Source organism: Larimichthys crocea, chromosome II (assembly GCF_000972845.2).
Source record: "Larimichthys crocea isolate SSNF chromosome II, L_crocea_2.0, whole genome shotgun sequence".
Classification (NCBI taxonomy): Eukaryota; Metazoa; Chordata; class Actinopteri; family Sciaenidae; genus Larimichthys; species Larimichthys crocea.
In genome coordinates this window covers 6300139-6319158 of record NC_040012.1, presented here as the reverse complement: position 1 = coordinate 6319158, position 19020 = coordinate 6300139, and the positions used below count along the sequence as shown (strand labels likewise).

At 39.4% G+C, this 19020-nt stretch overlaps 1 protein-coding gene across 4 annotated transcripts; it reads left to right on the top strand.

The window, feature by feature from the left end:
- The first annotated feature begins 414 nt into the window (after positions 1 to 414).
- On the top strand, positions 415 to 18100 carry apol1 (apolipoprotein L, 1). Of its 4 annotated transcripts, XM_019254232.2 has the most exons (37): positions 415 to 498; positions 609 to 810; positions 920 to 991; positions 3393 to 3464; positions 3689 to 3754; positions 3853 to 3903; positions 4034 to 4105; positions 4184 to 4255; positions 4357 to 4419; positions 5311 to 5376; positions 5461 to 5529; positions 5623 to 5691; positions 5804 to 5872; positions 5960 to 6019; positions 6284 to 6349; positions 6465 to 6515; positions 6630 to 6704; positions 6825 to 6872; positions 7022 to 7081; positions 7180 to 7233; positions 7345 to 7416; positions 8508 to 8561; positions 9090 to 9155; positions 9428 to 9505; positions 9596 to 9655; positions 9841 to 9912; positions 11163 to 11216; positions 11703 to 11756; positions 12948 to 13025; positions 13111 to 13161; positions 13904 to 13993; positions 14090 to 14140; positions 14579 to 14617; positions 15214 to 15291; positions 15413 to 15452; positions 15828 to 15879; positions 16185 to 18100. In XM_019254232.2, exons 2-37 carry the CDS (start codon positions 808 to 810, stop codon positions 17140 to 17142), a joined length of 3105 nt encoding a protein of 1034 aa, XP_019109777.2. In that variant the 5' UTR covers positions 415 to 498; positions 609 to 807; the 3' UTR covers positions 17143 to 18100. The 4 variants fall into 4 exon arrangements, with proteins under 4 accessions (XP_019109777.2, XP_019109779.2, XP_019109780.2 ...); XM_019254234.2 differs by lacking the exon at positions 415 to 498 and having other exon boundaries at positions 515 to 810; positions 3393 to 3458; XM_019254231.2 differs by lacking the exon at positions 415 to 498 and having other exon boundaries at positions 516 to 810.
- Positions 18101 to 19020: the final 920 nt, after the last annotated feature.

The window sequence follows — 19020 nt, the reverse complement described above, 5'->3', positions numbered from 1 at the left end:
CGAACATGGTGTCTGTAATAAAAACAATACCAACTCTTAGTTTCAGGTGATTATAAACAAATTAAAACATAATTATCTTTAATATGTTTAATGTCTGTAAATAGAGCTCCTTAAATCTGACACTCTGGACCTTTAACTTGATTTCAAGGACAAAAAAAAACAAAACATTCAGACGGGTTTAAATCGATTAAACCGATCATTAACAAAACAGACATTTGAACATGGGGACTTATGGAGACTGACTCACTTCTGGAGCCAGCCTCAAGTGGACGTTTGAGGAACTGCGGTTTTTTTTGGTACTCAGAAGTTGTAGCCTAAAAAGAAATTACTCTAATACAAGTACTCAAAAATACTCTCTGGTAAAATGTTACTAAGGCACGGAAGGTGTTTGTTTTATTTTAGTCATGGGGGGGTAGTGTGAATCAGTTGTTTTCGAGCAGCACTTGAACGCAGCACCAGGTGAGACAGACACGCCCTCTCCTGGACGACAGCACACAGGTAGAAGAAAACTAAGAACTGGATCCACCGGTTTTTCTTTTTTTTTTTTTTTAAACAGAGGATCTGCTTAATGAAATCCACACTGTGAGAAGTGTCTCTGTCTTTTTTAGTGGGGGCGGAGGATCTTTAACTTCACAGTGTTGTTGTGACTGAAAACAACCGACAGTATCAACACGGAGCGGACAGAAACTCTGACCTGAGGACGGTGACATCTCGATAAAACACCACACAGACGTCGGTTAACAATAAAAAACAACAACAACAACAACAACAACAGCGGAAAACAAAGGCGGACATAAACAGACGCGGATGGTGAGTTCACGGTCCTGTACATTTAAAAACCTCGACGTATCGCCGATATAGTCCGTTAAAAAAATGAAATGACAGCTAAAAAAAAATGTGGTGACTCTTTTTTGCACAGGAGCGATACGATAACCTGGATTTGGATTTGGAGTGTGATGGAGGAGGTGGAGGAGGTGGAGGAGGTGTAGCGGTGAGTGAAAGTTTGCAGAGCTGCGTTCACGGTCATTTTAAACAGTGACCTCGATATGTCTGACCCGAACTAACGCACAAACACATGCACGGTGACATTTCATTTTCTGTTGTGCTTTTACTCCACCATGACTTCAGTTATGTCACATTTTCAGTCACCATGGCCGGATTAACCTGAAGGTTGGCCCAGGGCTGAAATGTGGCCCCCCTTAGTTAAACCCCCCCTACCAGACCGGATTATCTCCAAAGCAGTTAATATAATTAACCACAGCACAGAAGTGGAGCAGTGAAGGTCAAGTTTCAGGAGTTAAAGTTAGTAAAGTGTTAGTCTTTTAGTTTTTCTATCAATAAAACCAACATTAGTGGAGACAAAACTACCGTATTTTCCAGACTATAGAGCGCACCTGAATATTAGCCGCACCCACTAAGTTAAAATTATTATTTTTTTTACATATATAAGCCACACCAGACTATTAGCCGCCGATATCCAGGTTGAGAAATGAGTCGTCCCTCGCTATATCGCGGTTCGCTTTTCGCGGACTCGCTGTTTTGCGGATTTTTTCAGTGTAATTTTGCATGCTTTTTTTTTTTTACAGCGTACTGTACATTATGAACGCGCATTGTGTTCTGCGTCCTAAATTGGCTAAGGGAGTACTCTACAAAATGCGTGTAAAAATGTGTATAAAAGTGTGTGGTTAGGGGTTTTACGGCCTTAAAACATGTATAATAATTGTAAAACTTACTTTGCGGATTTCGTTTATTGCGGGTTATTTTTAGAACGTATCCCCCGCGATAAACGAGGGACCACTGTATTTACTGGATACACAGAAAGATTTTGTACCGTAGATGTTTATTTATATACCTGAACTGATTGTTGCCAAACAGTGCATGTAACACGTCTCACCATGGATTCATTAACACCAAGCTTACATGCAGCAGCTCTGTTTCCTTCCTGGATAGTCAGATCGACGGCCTTCAACTTAAAAGCTGCGTCATACGAACTTCTTCGTGCGCTTTCCATGATGAGGGGGTGAAAATAATTCGCTGTTATTAATTCGTTGTGCGTGTTGTGTTGCATGTGCTAAATAAAAACTGTCTGTCTCGTGGCGGCTGAAGAAAAATCTATAGAAAAGCTGCATCTTTGTATAAGCCGCATGGTTCAAAGCGCGGGAAAAAAAAAGTAGCGGCTTATAGTCCGGAAAATACGGTACTTAAAACATATATATATATATATATATATATATATATATATATATATATTTGAACAAACATTACTTAAACAGAAGGAAATAATGCAAATTTTTTGGGACTTTTTTTATAGCATTGGGTTATTCATGAAGCCAATGCGTAAGTGCCAAAAACCGCAATTCTTCGAGCGGCAACTTGAGGCTGGATCCAAAAGTGGAGTCACTCTCCAAAAGTCCCCATGTTAAAATGTCCAATTTTTCACAGCAGAAATAAATAATAATAAAAGTTTATGGCCTGGTACAAATATACAGTTTTGGTCTCTATAGCTAATTAAGTCTTAAAGTTTGTTTAATTAAAAAAAGTGGTTGCTTTGATTGACAGGTAGGTGTTGTTTCAGGTGGTTTATCTGTGCATCATTCAGCCCTCCTCGGATCCGCTGATGATCCACAGTGCCTAATTATTATTATACAAATCACTTGTACATTTTGTAGCCTCACAATACACATTAACATAAATCCAACACAATATTAGATAAAGGAGACTATTCATAAAATAAAACATTGATGACAGGCTACCCATGAATCCCCGTGCAGCTATGAGCTGTAGTATCAATTTAATATGCAACACAACTTTTGTACAAGGGGCTTTCTGCTCTGTCTGCATATTCATAAAGTTTATATTTGTAGTTTATATTCTGATGATCATCAACTGAATTTACAAACCTTTTTATTTAATGCTGCATCTTTGGAAAAGGCTTTAACAGAAATGAACCGTTAAGTCGTCTTTGCCTGTTTTCTATCCAGTTTATTTGTAATGCGCTTCCCCAGTATCTCCTTTTTAATGTCTTTAAATCAGTAATATCGCTCTGTCACTGTCATTAAGATTTCAAGTCTGGACATGAAACCAGCTTCAAGTCCAGACTTGAGATCTGTCCGTGAATCTGGACTGTGAGATGTGAACCAGTGAATGCATCATTTCATCAGTGAATTGTCTCTTTGAGCTTTGTCTCCATTGTGGAGCCAAATTTATGCTGCTGACTCACAGGTCACGGAAGTCAATGTTTACCCTCTGTTACTCACTCGTTCTGAATGAGGCTGGTGCGTCTGAACTGAAACGTCATTCGAGATTAGCCTTTGATCCGTAGTATGTTTTATGTGTTTGTGAATATGTTCTTTGTAGTTTAATTTTCAGTTTTTATTTTGCTCTTCATTCAGCAAAAAGCGGCGATATTTGGCGGGATGTTCAAACGCTCCGCCAAGTCATCAGAACCTTCTGTCCAGGCACAGGTGACCTTATCTTTTTTGATTTAACTTCACATTAATCACTGATGATATACTGATATTGACAGTGATATTTAAGGTGTTTGTGTTTTTTACAAAAATAAGACAAAAACTGCTATTTTGTAAAATAGACACGTAAAATTCAGATATGAAACAATAAAATCTGGATATGGATTTACATTATTTGATTCTGCATATACTCACACAGGCTCTGTGTTTTGATTTCACAGGATGGATTGTCAGCCAACAGTGAACTCTCAAAGAGCAACGACAGTCTGACTGACGGCAGCGCCAAGGTGACACTCATGAAACATTCCTGTGAATTATTAGTGTTGAGTTTTGTTTTATTTTCTGTTTATTTTTTAGCATGTAAACTTATTTCTTAATATTTCAGGACAAAGGAGGCGTGTTTAAAGGAATGTTTAAGAAGACGACAAAGCCACAGGTTTGAACTTTTTCTGATGAAACTAGAACTGAAATCATTAGTCACGCTGATCCACAAAAAAAGACTCAGCAGCAATTATTGAGTTATTGAGGTATCGAGTCAGTCAGTCAGCTTTGGTTATCTTTTCTAGGACACCCTCTCATTACAAAATCCTGAACTGTCTGTCAGCAGTGACAGCTTAACAGACAAGAAGTCATCGAAGGTGAGTTTCCTCTGTGCTCTGTGATATTTTTATGAAGTTTGTGTTGTTGTGTCTTTCAAACTGAACTCTTCTCTTCAGGAGAAATCAGGAGTGTTTGGTGGGATACTGAAACGATCTCCTAAGCCAGGACACGCCCGGAGGCCTTCACAGGTGAAACCCAATCTTCTTTTTACATAAATGTCACATAATGCTGTGTTGTGTTGTTTCAGTAGGAAGCTGACAGATGATCTTTTTTTGTGTTTGTGTTTCAGGATCTTTTGGACAACGAGTTCACAGCCAGTAACGACAGTCTGTCTGAAAACAACACAACCAAAGTGAGTCTCAGAAGAAAAATATGATTTTAAAATGCAAAAATACAAACTAAAAACTAAAGTAGTGCTTTTACTTTTTTAAATTAAATATCAGTAATAATGAAAGTTGAACTTTAAAGAGACTTTAAAGTTGACGTTTGGCAGTATGATGTTTTTAGACTCATTCAACAAATCCCTGTTAAGATAAATCTAAAATTCAACTCAAATGTAGACATGAATGAATATAGATAGATAGATAGATAGATAGATAGATAGATAGATAGATAGATAGATAGATAGATAGATAGATAATATAGGAACATGGAGAGAAATATCAACCTGACAACTGAAACCAAAGATCACAAGACTAGATACGCAAATGAAGACAGGTGAGAACTAAACGTGGACAGGTGGAATTCATCAGGCAGGAACAGATAATCAAAGTAGGAAACAGAAAGACATGAAGCAGAGTAACACGCGAGAAGAGGAGAGAATTACAAAATAAAACGGAAACGTTAGACCATAAACCCCAAACCATGAGACTCTATTTATGATTTGTTATTTTTATTAGGTGGAGAAAGGAAGTGGTGGTTGTTTGTTGGTCCTGAAACTTCATTATATGAAACATGACTGAATGAATATTAGAGATTTGTACTCTAAAATAACACTGAGTTCTTCCTTAGTGTTAACTATTACCGTATGTTGGTGATTCTGGTTTATCCTATGGTAGAGTACAGTCGACTGTGTGATTTGTTGTGTGTTTTTGAAGCGTGAGCTGAACTTGCACGCATCAGCAGTTTGCATGAAGTGCTCGCCGATGTGTAAAGTCATTCAATGCCTGCCTGTCAGGTGAAAATACAAAAGAAGCATTAAAATAACATAATATAATTATTGTTTAACTTTTTTTTCCCCCAGGAGACCGGAAACGTGTTCAGTGGGATGTTTAAAAAAAAGCCTTTTGGAGCAAGGACACAATCTCAGGTGAGACTTCTGCATCTCACCTTTACCTGTCTTATTATCAGGAGATGATAATAATAACTGAAAGTGGATGTTTCTCGCTTTCAGGATGATTTGAATGCGCCCGACGAGCTCCCAGGCAGCACCGACAATCTGTCCGTGAATAACAACACTAAGGTGAGGCTTGTGGCAGCAGAGGATACTTTACTAAACTCCTCCACTGTGGGAAAAAAAACTTCATAAATCATTTTCATGTAACTGTTGTTGCAGGAGGGAGGAGGGATTTTCAGCGGGATGTTTAAAAAATCCCCAAAGCCTTTTGGAAGGACACAATCACAGGTGAGTTATAGAGGATCGCTGCAGCTTATTCATGTCACCATCAAACCATGTTCCTATAAATTATTTGGAAATTATCGATATTAATTGGTTAACGTTTGTTTCCCGCCTTCAGGATGATTTGTCTGAACCCAGCGAGCTCTCGGGCAGCACTGACAATCTTTCGGAGAACAGCAGCACTAAGGTGAGGTTTGTTAAAGCCGCCTCGATCTGAAACAATACCGCAGTAGTATCTGTGATATTAAATGTTGGCTTCCTGTTATTTCCTCAGGAGAAAGGAGGAATCTTCAGCGGTGTGTTCAGAAAAAAAGTTGCCAAATCTCAGTCTCAGGTAAGACGTTCGGGTAAAAGCCAAATCCACCTGTTCTTTTGATAATTAAGTGGAAATTTTCAGGAGACTTCTGGTTCGTGGTTTAGTTTTTAAAGTATAAAATTAGAACATTCCTGACTTTGGCATCACTTTTAGTGACAATCTGCAGACACGGAGAGCAAAAGGCTGGTCAAGGTTTACCAGAATTGTCAAATTTATCTACAAACTAAACCTTACTAAAATCAGAGGATAAAACATTTGAGTGTCTGTTTTCGCTCCGTTTAGGATGATTTATCTGCGGATGGTGAATCCTCTGCCGTCAGCGAGAGCGTTACAGAGAAGTCCACAAAGGTTTGTGTTTGTTTCAAGTCCTTTTCTTGTCTTTTTGGGTTCACTTGGGTTCCCACCTCAACACTAACACAGCACAGAGCAGATGAAGTCATTTGTAACTTGAATTTTCCGTCAGGGCGACGTTGCATCAAAGATCCTGAAGAATCCATTCACCTCTTCATCTCAGGTAAATTCACCCCACACTTAAACTCATCCTGCCTCATATAAATTACTCTACCCAGGCGGTGCATTACACTGTTGCTCATGAGATTGATGACATGCCGGTAATGTGTTGTAACAGGATAAGGAAAAGACTGAACACTCAGGAGACTCAAACGAGAATACCTCGACAACAGAGAAGCCCAAAGCCAAGCAGGTGGTTATGCCAGAGTAGTCGCAGATAGAAATCATCTTTCTAAAAATTAGTAATCAGCTCAACGAATGCTCAAAGAATGAGTTGTTAGGTGGAAGGTAACGGTGTATTTGTGTTTTTCAGAACGGCTTCAGTGCGATGATGAAGAGCACGTTCTACACTGACAAACAGGTACGAGGTGGAGTACCGTCCTCCTGACGTTTGCTGCAGTTTCTCATCACACGTCCCTCAATGACAAGTCATCCACAGATGATGCACTATTGTTCATACTGTCTACCGTTGTTTTATATCTACTGATGAAATATTCGCTCCATGTGCAGGAGAAGAACTCTGACTCTGACTGTGAGGAGATGCTGGACAATGAGTCCGGTCACAAACAGGTTTGTGAAGTTTTCTCAGTTTGATTTTGTCAGTTTAATTTCTGATGCTATTGTTGTATTATTTTTTAAAAAATCTTTTTGTTTTGTTTCATTTTCAGAGTAAATTTTCTGAAGCGATGACGAAGCTGAATCCATTCCGATCTGCAAACAAAGTAAGGAAGAAGAATATAAATAGATATTTAGATCAATTGATGTATTAAAAGTGAAGTGTACAGCTTTGTTGGCGTGTTTTTCATAAAATAAAGATTTCTGTCTCTGTGCAGCAGGAGAAGCAGGCGGGCTCAGATGACGAGGATCCACCTGCAAGCGGTGAAAAGTCATCAAGCAACAAACAGGTGATTTGATCCTTCTGTTCCTGTTTCATTGTGTTATTTTGTAAGTTTCCTGAATAAGAGGAAGATTTCCAGTTCCTAGTGTCCTGTTTTGTGTGTTCGCGTGACTGAGAGTCACTATGAAGCGCTTTGTCCTGCTAAGGTCGAAAGTAAGAAGTCATGAGCATTTCACCCACAGACTGTGTCTGCAGTCCAGCCCAACTTGTCTTGTCTGGTCTTGTTGAGATTATCATACCTTTCAAGCCACAGGAGCTTCAGATAATTAGACTCAGCTTGTCTTACTGGTGTTTTTTTTTTTTGCCTCAGCAACAACCTCTAGCACACCGGGGCACCTCAGACCAGGCAAAACTGTCGGTCATAAACTAAATTACATCAGGGGGGAAACTATAAAACAGGGGTGGGTAATTAATTTTCCCAAGGGGCCACATGAGATACTGCAAAGGTCGTGGAGGGCCAGACCAATACTCGGAACTCAAATCTGCTAAATCTAAAAATTTCTGTTCAGGGTTTATTTCAGTAAATTTATCCTGCATCTTCTTCAGTAGACCGACATTTTTCCCGTCAGATTTGGACAACCATCCGTGGTAACACCTACCAGTTTGTTCCATTTCAGTCCCAGCCTGTCAAAGCATGCCTTACCTCTGTAAACAGATCACTCCCGGCTGTCATCCCTTTCATCGATTGCATCGCTGCCAGCTCCTCCGTTTCCTTAAATTATTCCACGGACAAAGATGAGTCCTCTATCCTTCTTGTTACAGTTCGTCCGGAGAGCTCGTGTTAAAAAAGTCTACATTCTGTGTACATTTCTACATTTCTGGGTAACCTCACGCGGGCCGAATAGGTACAGCCAATGTGGATGTGGCCCGCGGGCCACCTAATGCCCAGGTCTGCTATAAAACATGGACTTTGATGGCTGACTGCAGTACAAATCATATATTCCTTAATTTTTCTACAGTGAGAAGAAGTTGAGACGTGTCATCCAGCTTTATATACAGTCTGTGCTTTTTAAAAAAACAACGTGTCTAAAGTGGCAGATTCAAATCTAAGACAGAGATATTCCCTTTTAATCTTTCGATGATGTGTCTCGCCCTCAGAACGCCGTGGTCGGAGCCATGTCCAAACTGAATATATTCAAATCTGCAAATAAAGTAACTACCCTGCTAACTGTGTTTGAACATGGTGGAGGTGTTGGTGAGATAGTCATGATAAGTGACGGGCAGCGGTGATAGGACTGTGATAATGGTGATGGTGGTAATTTTTTTGGTTTCATTGGTTCATCAAGTAGTAATGATGTAGTTCAGACTTAAAGGACCGTACCTGTCATCTACAACTGATCGATTTCTAAACAATTTAGATGTATTTTCCATTGTTTTCCATTTATTTTATACAGTATAAAAAATCAGTAACTAATTCAGACTTGGTGTCTGAACACAACTCAAACAGGTTTCAGTCTGTCATTTTAATTTCATGCCAAACAGAAATGAATGGAAGTCAATGGCCGCCTGGAATTATACGAAAAATAACCATAAATGCTGAAAATTGTAAAAACTGTAGAGCAAAAGGTGAAGTAATTAAAGAGTTAGACAAGTATGGTCTTTTTTTAAATTTTTTTTTATCGCTGCGCAGATTTTGGTTGATTCAGTTTAATTGCTCATGTTTGATGTCCCTTTGTTCAGAAAGACACTGAAGACACAGAGACACTCAAAGAGGACGAGAAACAAGTGGAAGAGAAGCCGAAAGCGGTCAGTCTATTTTTGCATCACTCATGAGTCATCGGTGACCACACACACACACACACACACACACACACACACACACACACACACACACACACACACACACACACGCGCATAGCTGATCAACTTCTGTCAAAAATACCCTCTCTCCTCACGCTCCTCCTCTTCCGAATCTCCACCACATCCTCTCCATTCATCCCCCTTTAAATCCTGCCTGCTCCTGCTCCTCCACACTGTGTGACTGTGAGTGTGTGTCTGTGTGTGTGTGTCCTTGTCAGGTCAAGAGCAACATGATCCAGCGAGAGAGGAAAGAAAGAAGTGAAACACCAACAGTCCCACCCAGACCAACTGAAGAGGTTTGAAAGCAGTCACACTGTCACGAGGAGATTATTCTGTCTTCAGCCGTCTGTCATATTGTGACTTTTAAGGCTGTGATCTCTCCACAGGAGATGAAGAGCACATCTACACACGCCAAAGTAAAAGCGAGAGGAACTGAGGACAATCAGGTACAGTGTTCAGATTTAGAGTTATCGCGGTGTATGGATATTTCTGCTTACTCAAAGTTAATGAATGCTGTACTATAACAACTGACAAAAGTGAAGAATGATTACATATAATCCTTTTCAATGTCACAGTTTTTTATACATGAGAGGTCTCACTGTAACTTTCTCATAAACTTTGTCCTCTGCAGGACACCAAGGACATGATCTCCAGAGAGAAAAAAGCCAAACCTGCAAAAACTCCTGCCAGGACGTCAGAGGAGGTAGTTTAAGCTCTTAGTGTTTTTAGTCTGGAGCTGATGTTGTTTCTGTTTGTATCACTGCGGGTTTGAGGAAACTTCTCTGGTTTAATTTTCATGAGGTAACTGAGGTACTGACTAGACACACAGTATAAGGGTTAGATTGATTTATTTACTATATGTACTGAAAGTTTATATTTAGTAAATATTGAATATCAAAGAATATCTTAGCTATAAGAAAAAACATAAAACTTAAAGTTCAGATCAATTTAAAGGTGTAAATTACCTCATTGTTACTTCACCTGGATATTTAACCTTCGCTGTGCAGAGTTTGACTCTTGAAGGCTCACTTTAAGTCAGAGCTGAAAACCTCATGCAAGAGCAGGATCTTCTCATGTATGATGAAGAAACCTGCATTCACACTGTTTATTTTAGAAGCACTGACCAGGTAAAGCGACAGTGAACACACCTTAGTTGCTGCTGATGCCATCTGGTACCATTTTGGTTTCAATCGGCTGTGTCATGAACATCAAACCTCGTCCACTCATGGATCATCCGCTGATCTGTTCCTATAGAAGCGTAGAGGTGTAGGTGTGCGTGACGGTAGACGAAAGGGGAAGTGAGGTGAGCAGATTAAAGTGTGTGAGTAAACACTAAAATAATGTGGAGAATTAAAATGGTGACATAAGAAATAAAATAGAAGACATAGGGTGATGTATCCAAATAAAATAAGAATATCTACTCTAGTTAAACTGTCAGTTTCTGCACCAGCACTGTGCGCAGGGTGTTAATTTAAAAATAGTTTTCCAGTTTTCCGACGCTAGAACTTTTGTGGTGGTATTGAAACAGGTATCGACTATTGTTTTTTTTAATAGTTTACTGGTTTAAAGTTCTTGTATTCTGACAAACTTAGTTACAAATTTCCACCTTGAAAGAAAAGCAGCCCTGAAGACGCATTAAACGTTTTAAGTTCTTCACATAAACTCAGTCAAATGTGTCGCCTGAATGCTGCCTTCAAACAGCCAAAGTCGGACACTGTACACCCCTCCCTCCTCCCTTAGTTTACTTGCCTAGTTTCCCTTGGTTCCTTGATGCCTGATTTTGTTATTTGAGCTCATACACACTCAACAATTGAGCCGAGATAGCCTCATATTGCTGTTTATACAAATTTAGGAGTTTCTGACAAACAGTGAAACTCTTTCACACATGTAGAAAAGACTTTGCTGAAACATTGTCATTTCATTTTAAGTCTGAATAATTTAATTTTGCTGCAGAACCAATCAGACGACGAAGAGGGAGACAAGTCGAACCCTCCAGAAAGCAAAACAGTGAGTTTATCCCTTCATCGTTTACAGACAGACTGTATTATTTAATAATCCACAGCCTCAGTATGTAGCTCAGAAAATGGATCGGTCCGCATAATAACTTGTATAGAGACTGATTAATTGTGTTTTTAGTCTGAAATTTTGTGTCCAAATTGTGGATTTCAGTGCAAAACAAGATCTTTTCTAATTCCTGCTTCTTGATTTTCTAATCTTTGACACCAGAGACGTGCAAATGACATGTGACACCTGTTTATGAAAGCTCGTATTACTCACCCTAACTCTGTTTCCACTTAGCTTCTCAGGTCATTGAAAAAATATTTAAACCCAAGACTGTGTGTGTGACATATTCACAGTCTGTGACTACTGTAGCATGTATGAATCACAGACGCAGTCCTTCAATTCACAAACGGCTGTAATGAAATGTAGTTCTTCCAGTTATCGCTTCTCATGTCGCCTAACGTGTTGTAACTGTGCCTTTTTCTTTCACAGACCAAAGTGAAAAAACTCAAGCATAATCCGTTTATGCCGCGTGCTGCAGCCAAGGTATGCAACATGTGATTCCCACAGATCCTTGAAATCCTTAAAGATTTGTGAATTTGAGGGGCTGAAAGTCAAGGCTGTGGATGTTTTTCGAATTACACATAAATACACTTAGAAAAACTAAATTAAATTCCCCCTCTTTGAGACTGAGGACTTCCTTAGAGCACACAAAAGGTTTATTTAGCTCTCATTTTGTTGCTATGGTTCTAAAACATCAGTAAATAACAGCTCAATGCAGGACAAACTCATGACACGCCCTACTTCACTGGGACGGGTCACGACTTTGCCCTCCTGGGAAAAACCATTGGTGTCAGTAGCCTGATGTTCAGTGCCTCACACTGTATTTTCCAAGATTAAACAAGCACATTTTACAGAGTCTTCTTTATTGGGACCAGTCCAAGATGTTACACCTGTGTTGTAGTCACACTGTTTAATCAGCATCTTGAGATACCACACCTGTCAGGTGGATGGATTATGTCGGCACAGGAGAAGTGCTCACTAAGATGGTTCTTACCAAATTTAGAAACAAATTTAGAAAGAAATAAAACGTCTGTGTGCTGAGAAGAAGAAGTCATATTTTAGTTCAACTCATGAAAAATAGGAGAGAAAAAAACAAAACTGTTGAGTTTATATTTTTGTTTTTAGAAAAACAGGTCATTGAAAGTGCTTGAATTTATTTATTTTATGCAAGAACTGATGTTCTTTTGACATTTTTTTTGACTTAACATGAGTAAACAGGCTGCCTGCATGTCTCCCACACATGCAACTGGTGTTTGTTTTAGCTTACAGTGTATTGTTTTGCTGTGCTTTGTTAGAGGAGGCCTCATAGAGGGTCTGTCTATACATCACATTCAAGCCTCTCGCTCTTTAATTGTCTGTAAGCTTCTGTAACGATGCTAACTCTCAGGGCTGTGGCAGTTATTAACCTTGCCTCAAACTTTACCATTTTGGGTCCTTAAATTTGATGGACTTGGGCCTTGAAAGTCCTGGAAACATCCTGGAATTTGATGTTTAAGAAGGTGTGGGAACAAGTAGAGTCAATACAGTCAAGTGGATATTTATGTTGGTGGTCTTGCATATCATGCATACATGCTGAATGTATAATTTAAATGTATTTGAATTAGGAAGTGGTTCATATGTAACTTTGTGCTAATTTATTTCATTGTTGTGTTCACACTTTGTTCCTTAATTCAGGCTCCGTCTGATGATGAAGGTCTGAAAGAAGAAGATGAGGAAAAGAAAGACGAGGAGGGCAAAGACAAAACAGAAGAGGTCCAGAGGTTTTCCTTCTGCTCCTTCACTCAGAATCTGACCTGTCCTGACCTTTGAGTAACTCTGTGATTTTCTTTCTTTATAGACAAAAGTCAAGAAACCTAAGAGACACAATCCCTTCATGCCTCGGGTCAAGGTAAAATTCACTCATGTACAAACCTGTTTGTTCAAACAAAACTGCCCAAATGTCTTTTAACACACCAGCTAACATCACTGATGACAGCACTATGGTCTTATATCTGTCACATCGTTCTGTCTTTAATGAAATAATAATTTTATAAAGATCTGTATCTCTCTGTGTTTCTACTGTTCGATGCCGCTGAACCGGAGAAACTAGAATTTGAGTAGTCTGATCCAAGCGTACGTCATCGGACATGTGACGGTCCTGCAGTGTGTGTGTGTTATACATCACGCCCACGCGCTTCAGGCATCCAGTGCCTGTTATCCTGTCCTGATTAAGTTCCTTAATTAATTGATCAGCAGAGGGTGTCAATGACGATGGGTGCTAACTAACACAGCGGATGACACCAATCTAATGCTGTCAGGTTAACACAAAGGCTGCAGCAGCACAAAGTTCAACAAACAGAGATAAAGAAGAAAATGTGCTCATGAGTAATTATTCTAACTAACCTATTATCTCAATTAACACCCCTTAGGCACTAATTAACTTGAATAAACTGTGAGTTAGTTGTTGTTGATATAAAAATGATTTTCTCTTTGCGGTGCTGTCGGTGCAAACGAGGTTAAAAATCCCTCGTGATGATCAAATCAGCACTTACCTCAATAAGTTATATGTGCTATACTTCATCCGTTAACTATTTAAATTAGGGAGGAGTTCATGCATAGCTTTATGTCTTATTTACTTTTATTTACTTCAGGCTTCGTCTGATGATGAAGGGCTGAAAGAAGAAGACGATTCTTCATCCAAAGAGGAGAAGAAAGATGAGGAGGGCAAAGACAAGACAGAGGTCTTTTAACTCATTTCCTTCTGCTCTCAGTTTGATTGTTATGATACTGACCTTTGACTAACTCTGTAATCCTGATTTTTTTTTGTTTGTTTTTAGACAAAAGTCAAGAAACCTAAGAAACACAACCCCTTCATGCCTCGAGTCAAGGTAACATTCAAACATGTACAAACGTGTTTCCTCCTGAGTGGACGATACTTGTTTGTTAAAACAAAACTGACAAAATGTTTTTGGGCTCAAGTCACATTATTAATTGAACGATATAGACACATCGTCAACATATTTCCATCCTAAACAAGTGGACAGTGGCTCTGTTTTTTTTTTTAGTTTCTCACCTGTACGTATCTCTTGCTGCTAATTGGAAACATGTTTTTTTTGGTGAGGTTTGCATAGCTGAAATTCCAAACGCCTCCATGAGCAAACCACTGAGTCGCCTAACTGTTGATTTGAAGATAAAGATAAATAAGTTATTGTGCCAGAGTTCTTTGTTCTCTAACTGACTTTTTAATCTTGTTTACATAAGAACAAATATCAGCCCCAAAGTACACTTGTATCCTGGTGTTACAAGTCTTTTAATTGTGGTTTCAGGGTCGAACTCCGAAGCCGGCACAGGACGGATCTGCAGAGGTAAAGAAACACTCCTCAGACTTTCTGTCTTTACTCACCTCTCACATACATGGAGCTTTACAGTCAAAGCCACTTTTAACCACTTCCCTCCCAGTCAGTGCTAACATGTGGAGTCTTACTCATTGTGGTTTAGGATTACAATCCAACCGGTCCCTGACAACAACCTTCTGTTTGTCTCCAGGGTGTCCACTCAGCTCCCAACGGAGACTATTATAGTCAACATGTGTTTCGTTGTTTTTTCCCTTCACTCACCACATGACACCCACCCCCACACCTTCATCTACCTCACAGTGTTTGTGCTTTTATAACATGGAAGTCGAGTCTAGGTTGCAATGTGCCCAGACTTGTTTCTCTGCTTCCTTTTTCAATGTGACCATGAAAGATTTTGGCCCTTTTTTTACTTCTGCAAAACAGCAGAAATAAGTCAGACTAGTCAGAATCCCTTTCACCATCACTTCCTCCTATTTTTCTGAGTGTACTCAAAGTGAAACTAAGGATATGTTACACTTTATAAGTCAAATTTAATTCTTGCTCTTTGTTGTTTAGTGTCTTTTGCTGACACACACTGTAAAAAACATTCATATGTGATCTTTCAGAATGAAGGTGGAAACAGGTCTTTGTTTGACCAACTGGAAGACTTCCGTATTGACCCGGCACGGCCTGAAGACAGACAGGTTGGTCTCAGATGAAAAGCAAGTCACCACAGTAACATTTCAGTATCATGTGATGCCACATTATTACCTGTTTACCAACCATAAACATTCAAACCAACACAAATCTAATGGTGTCTTTCAGGATGTGGAGGATCTCATGGAGTGGTGGGACACAGTGGAGTGTAAGTTACAAATTAAAGTCGAGGTCTGAACCACAAACACTGTATGACCAAATGTACAACATTGTATGTGGATATCACTGTTTACATGATGGGTACTGTTTTGTTTTGACCCCCCAAGTTCCAATTAAAGGCAGCATACATTTATATATCATACAATAGCGTTCTTTCAGCTCAGTGGCAACAGTTTGAGCAAGACCCTTTGCCCAGTGCAGGAAGCCCAGTCCATAAAGAGATGGTTTAGTGTGGTAGAAGTTGACTGAAACCATGACCTCATCCCCATCACCCAGAAATGCCCATAACCTTTGGTTCTGTTATTGTTATTGACATACTTTTGGCCACATAAAAGCTAATTATCATTCTCTGTTACATCACCAGCTTGGGAAGACACGCCTCAAGATGATGACATGACCGAAAAAGAAGAGGCCAAGTAAGTAAAGGCTCAAATAGGTGTTAAATAATATTTCATTTAGCCATGCAGATAGCTTTAGTTTTGAGATATCCACATCTAAAATGTATTTAACAAAAATCCCCAGAAACACTCCACAAAATATTACACAAAAGAGTTATCAGAACATTGGAGAGAAAGCTGGATATCTCTTAAATTAAACCACTTATATCTGCTTGACTACATAGTGACATTAGTTGTAAGTGAGAGAAAATAAAAAAATAAAGTTTAAGTTTAAAATAAAGTGATCTCGCTCTGTGTAATGACTCCTAACTTGCTCCTCTCAGGGCGTTCGCTGTGACGGCAGAGAAAGTGCAGAAGGGCATCCGTGTCTTTAACAAACTGTTCTCGGAGCGCGCTGAGAGCCTCTGGCAGCACGTCATCGACCTCAACGGCATCGCGGATGGCCTGGATAAGTTCAGCAAAAACACAAAGATCGCTCAGATCACCGGCGGCTCCACCAGCGCCATTGGGGGTGTCGCCACCATCGCCGGCCTCGCCCTGGCACCTGTGACCATGGGAACCTCCTTGATTGTGACGGCGGTGGGATTGGGTGTTGCCACGGCGGGCGGTCTGACGTCAGCAGGTGCTGGCATCTCCAACCAGGTCAACAACTCGATGGACCGCAAGAAGGTGGAGAAGATCGTGCAGGATTATCAGGAGAAGATGGTCGACCTCAACAAGTGCCTGAAATTCATCAAGCAGGGTATCGAGAACCTGAAGAAGTTCGACCTGATCAAGATGAAAAAACACGCCTACAACCGCGACTTCCCTGTGCTCAGCAGCAGTTTCTACGAGGACGGTGCCATGGCAGGAAAGGCGATCCTCATCAACGCCAACGAGATCATGCGCGTGGTGCAGATCGCCAACGTGGCCGGCAGCACAGCAGCCAGAGCAGTCCAGATCGCCAGTATGGCTACCGGTGTACTCACCGGACTCTTCGTAGGTATGGACATCTACTTTGTGGCCAAAGACTCCAAAGAACTCAAGAAAGGCGCCAAGTCGGAGTTTGCCGCCAAAATCAGGGAGGTGGCTACGCAGCTGCACGACGGTCTGGTGGAGCTTAACGGGATCCGAGAGGAGCTGCAAGCCACCACGCCAGAAAACAAGGACGTAGGCAATGATACACCGTCTGTGGAGAGTGACAAGAAAGAGAAAGACAACCAAGACGACAGTTCAGAGGATGAAATCGACCGCATTAAAAAACAAATTAAAAAAGACTACGAGAACCGAGAATATGTTTGACAGAAACTGTGCTTTAATATTGAGTTTTCAATCATGGGAAGATTCAAACGTTATGCCATGTCCACTACAAACGCTTTAAATGTTTCTGAATCTACTGACTCAAAACTACTGCTGCCCTGTTCGCATCTCTGAGGTGGTTGGTGCCAATTGCAGCACGACTCTGTTGCCTTATGTTGTTTTTATTAAGATGTCCAGGCTGCAACAAAACCATTGAACCACATCTGCTGCTTGATGGTTTGGATCTGATGTGGGACGTTTAGATGGACAGTGGTACTAAGCTTTGATTATGTCTTTACAAAAAGAGCCAATAAAGTAGTGTTTCATTGGTTTGGGCTGCACCATTTGAACTTAAGTCGTGTCTAAAGACTTCTCTAAAGTCGAGGGAAACATCTGTAGTGCCAACAGGAAGTCATAAGCTGTAACACAACTTATGCCAACATAAACAATTCTTTGTAGTGCAACGTTTTAAAATTTTTTTGTAATGAACTCAATTAATTAACAGCCTTTTTAGTCAAGTGTTGGGTCATATACGATAACGTTAGCTTTGTTCCGTTAGCTACGGGATGTAAATATTGAGTAGCAACTGATCTCTGTTTGATTTTTGTAGAGCGACCTGATTTATTTTAGTGATGTATAGATTTCGAAGTGTGACAGTAAGTTAACACTATGAACGGGTGGTGCAACTGGCTCCAGGCGAGCAACTAAAACTTCTAACCAACTACTACAAGTTTCTGCCATATTCGATGATTTAATGATTTCCATTTGTTAACGGGTTTCTTGTTAGACAACTGGGATGACACACGTCAGCTCTGCGGGCTGTTTAATGAACTTCATATTTATTTTTCTGTCTTGTTCTGGGTGTTGTTCATTCGATGATACCTTTATATGTGCAATATATTGTAGACCTCTGTGTGTAATAAATGTAAAACTCATAATTAAAGGCCAGAGAAACACTTTCTGTCCGTCTGTTTGTTCATAAGTCCAAGCAAACACTTCATTTCCTTCTATTCTACCAACTACTGTACTAACTGAGTCTGTGTTTGCTCAGTTAACAATAAGATAAGAAGATTACTTTTCTATGAATGTGCATGTAAGTCTGCTAGGTGCAAAAAAATCCTTTTGTTGACATGATAGAGAATTCATACGCTGATTTGAGTTTGTATTAAACACAATTATGAGTCTAAAGTTAAATTTATGTTGAGATTAAGGTCAATATTTTTCCTTTTCCCCCCACAAATCTGAGGTCTTTAGTGATTTTCTATAGTCAGTGAGACAGAGAAGTATGAATGACTTAAAGATTTTCTATAGTCAGTGAGACAGAGAAGTATGAATGACTTAAAGATGTAGGAAGACACCTGTCTTAAGACCTGGAAAATAAATATACAGTCCCAAATAACAGATGTAATAAAATAATAAATATTTTCTCCACAATTGAATTATGATTATGTTTAATTTTACAGTACTTGTCATTCATCATTGGATGATTTTTTTTTTAAATAAAAAAAAAGAAAACGGTTACATCATATTTTATATATAACTCAGGACTGATTGATTGATTGAAGTGTTTATTTCGAATATGCAAACCAAAATAAAAATAAAAGTAAGGCAAAACATTTAAACATAGAAATACATTTTTGAAAAGGAGTGAAAAAGAAGAATAACTTATGAACTCCCACCCCTTCTCTTTAAATAATGAATGACAACACCAAGCTTCCTTGCAACTTGTTTAGATTTACCTGATACTTATAGATAAATAAAATATATTCCTGCCTTTGTATTACAAAAAAACAAAACAAAATCTACCTATACACTTAATACAATATACACATACACGCATGCACAAAGAGAAACAATAAAAAAAACAAAAAAAACAATAAC

Coding starts and splice junctions, on each gene's coding strand:
- apol1 (XM_019254232.2), top strand. Junction 11,757..12,947: donor TGCCGCGTGCTGCAGCCAAG/GTATGCAACATG, acceptor TCCTTAATTCAG/GCTCCGTCTGATGATGAAGG. Junction 15,292..15,412: donor CACGGCCTGAAGACAGACAG/GTTGGTCTCAGA, acceptor GGTGTCTTTCAG/GATGTGGAGGATCTCATGGA.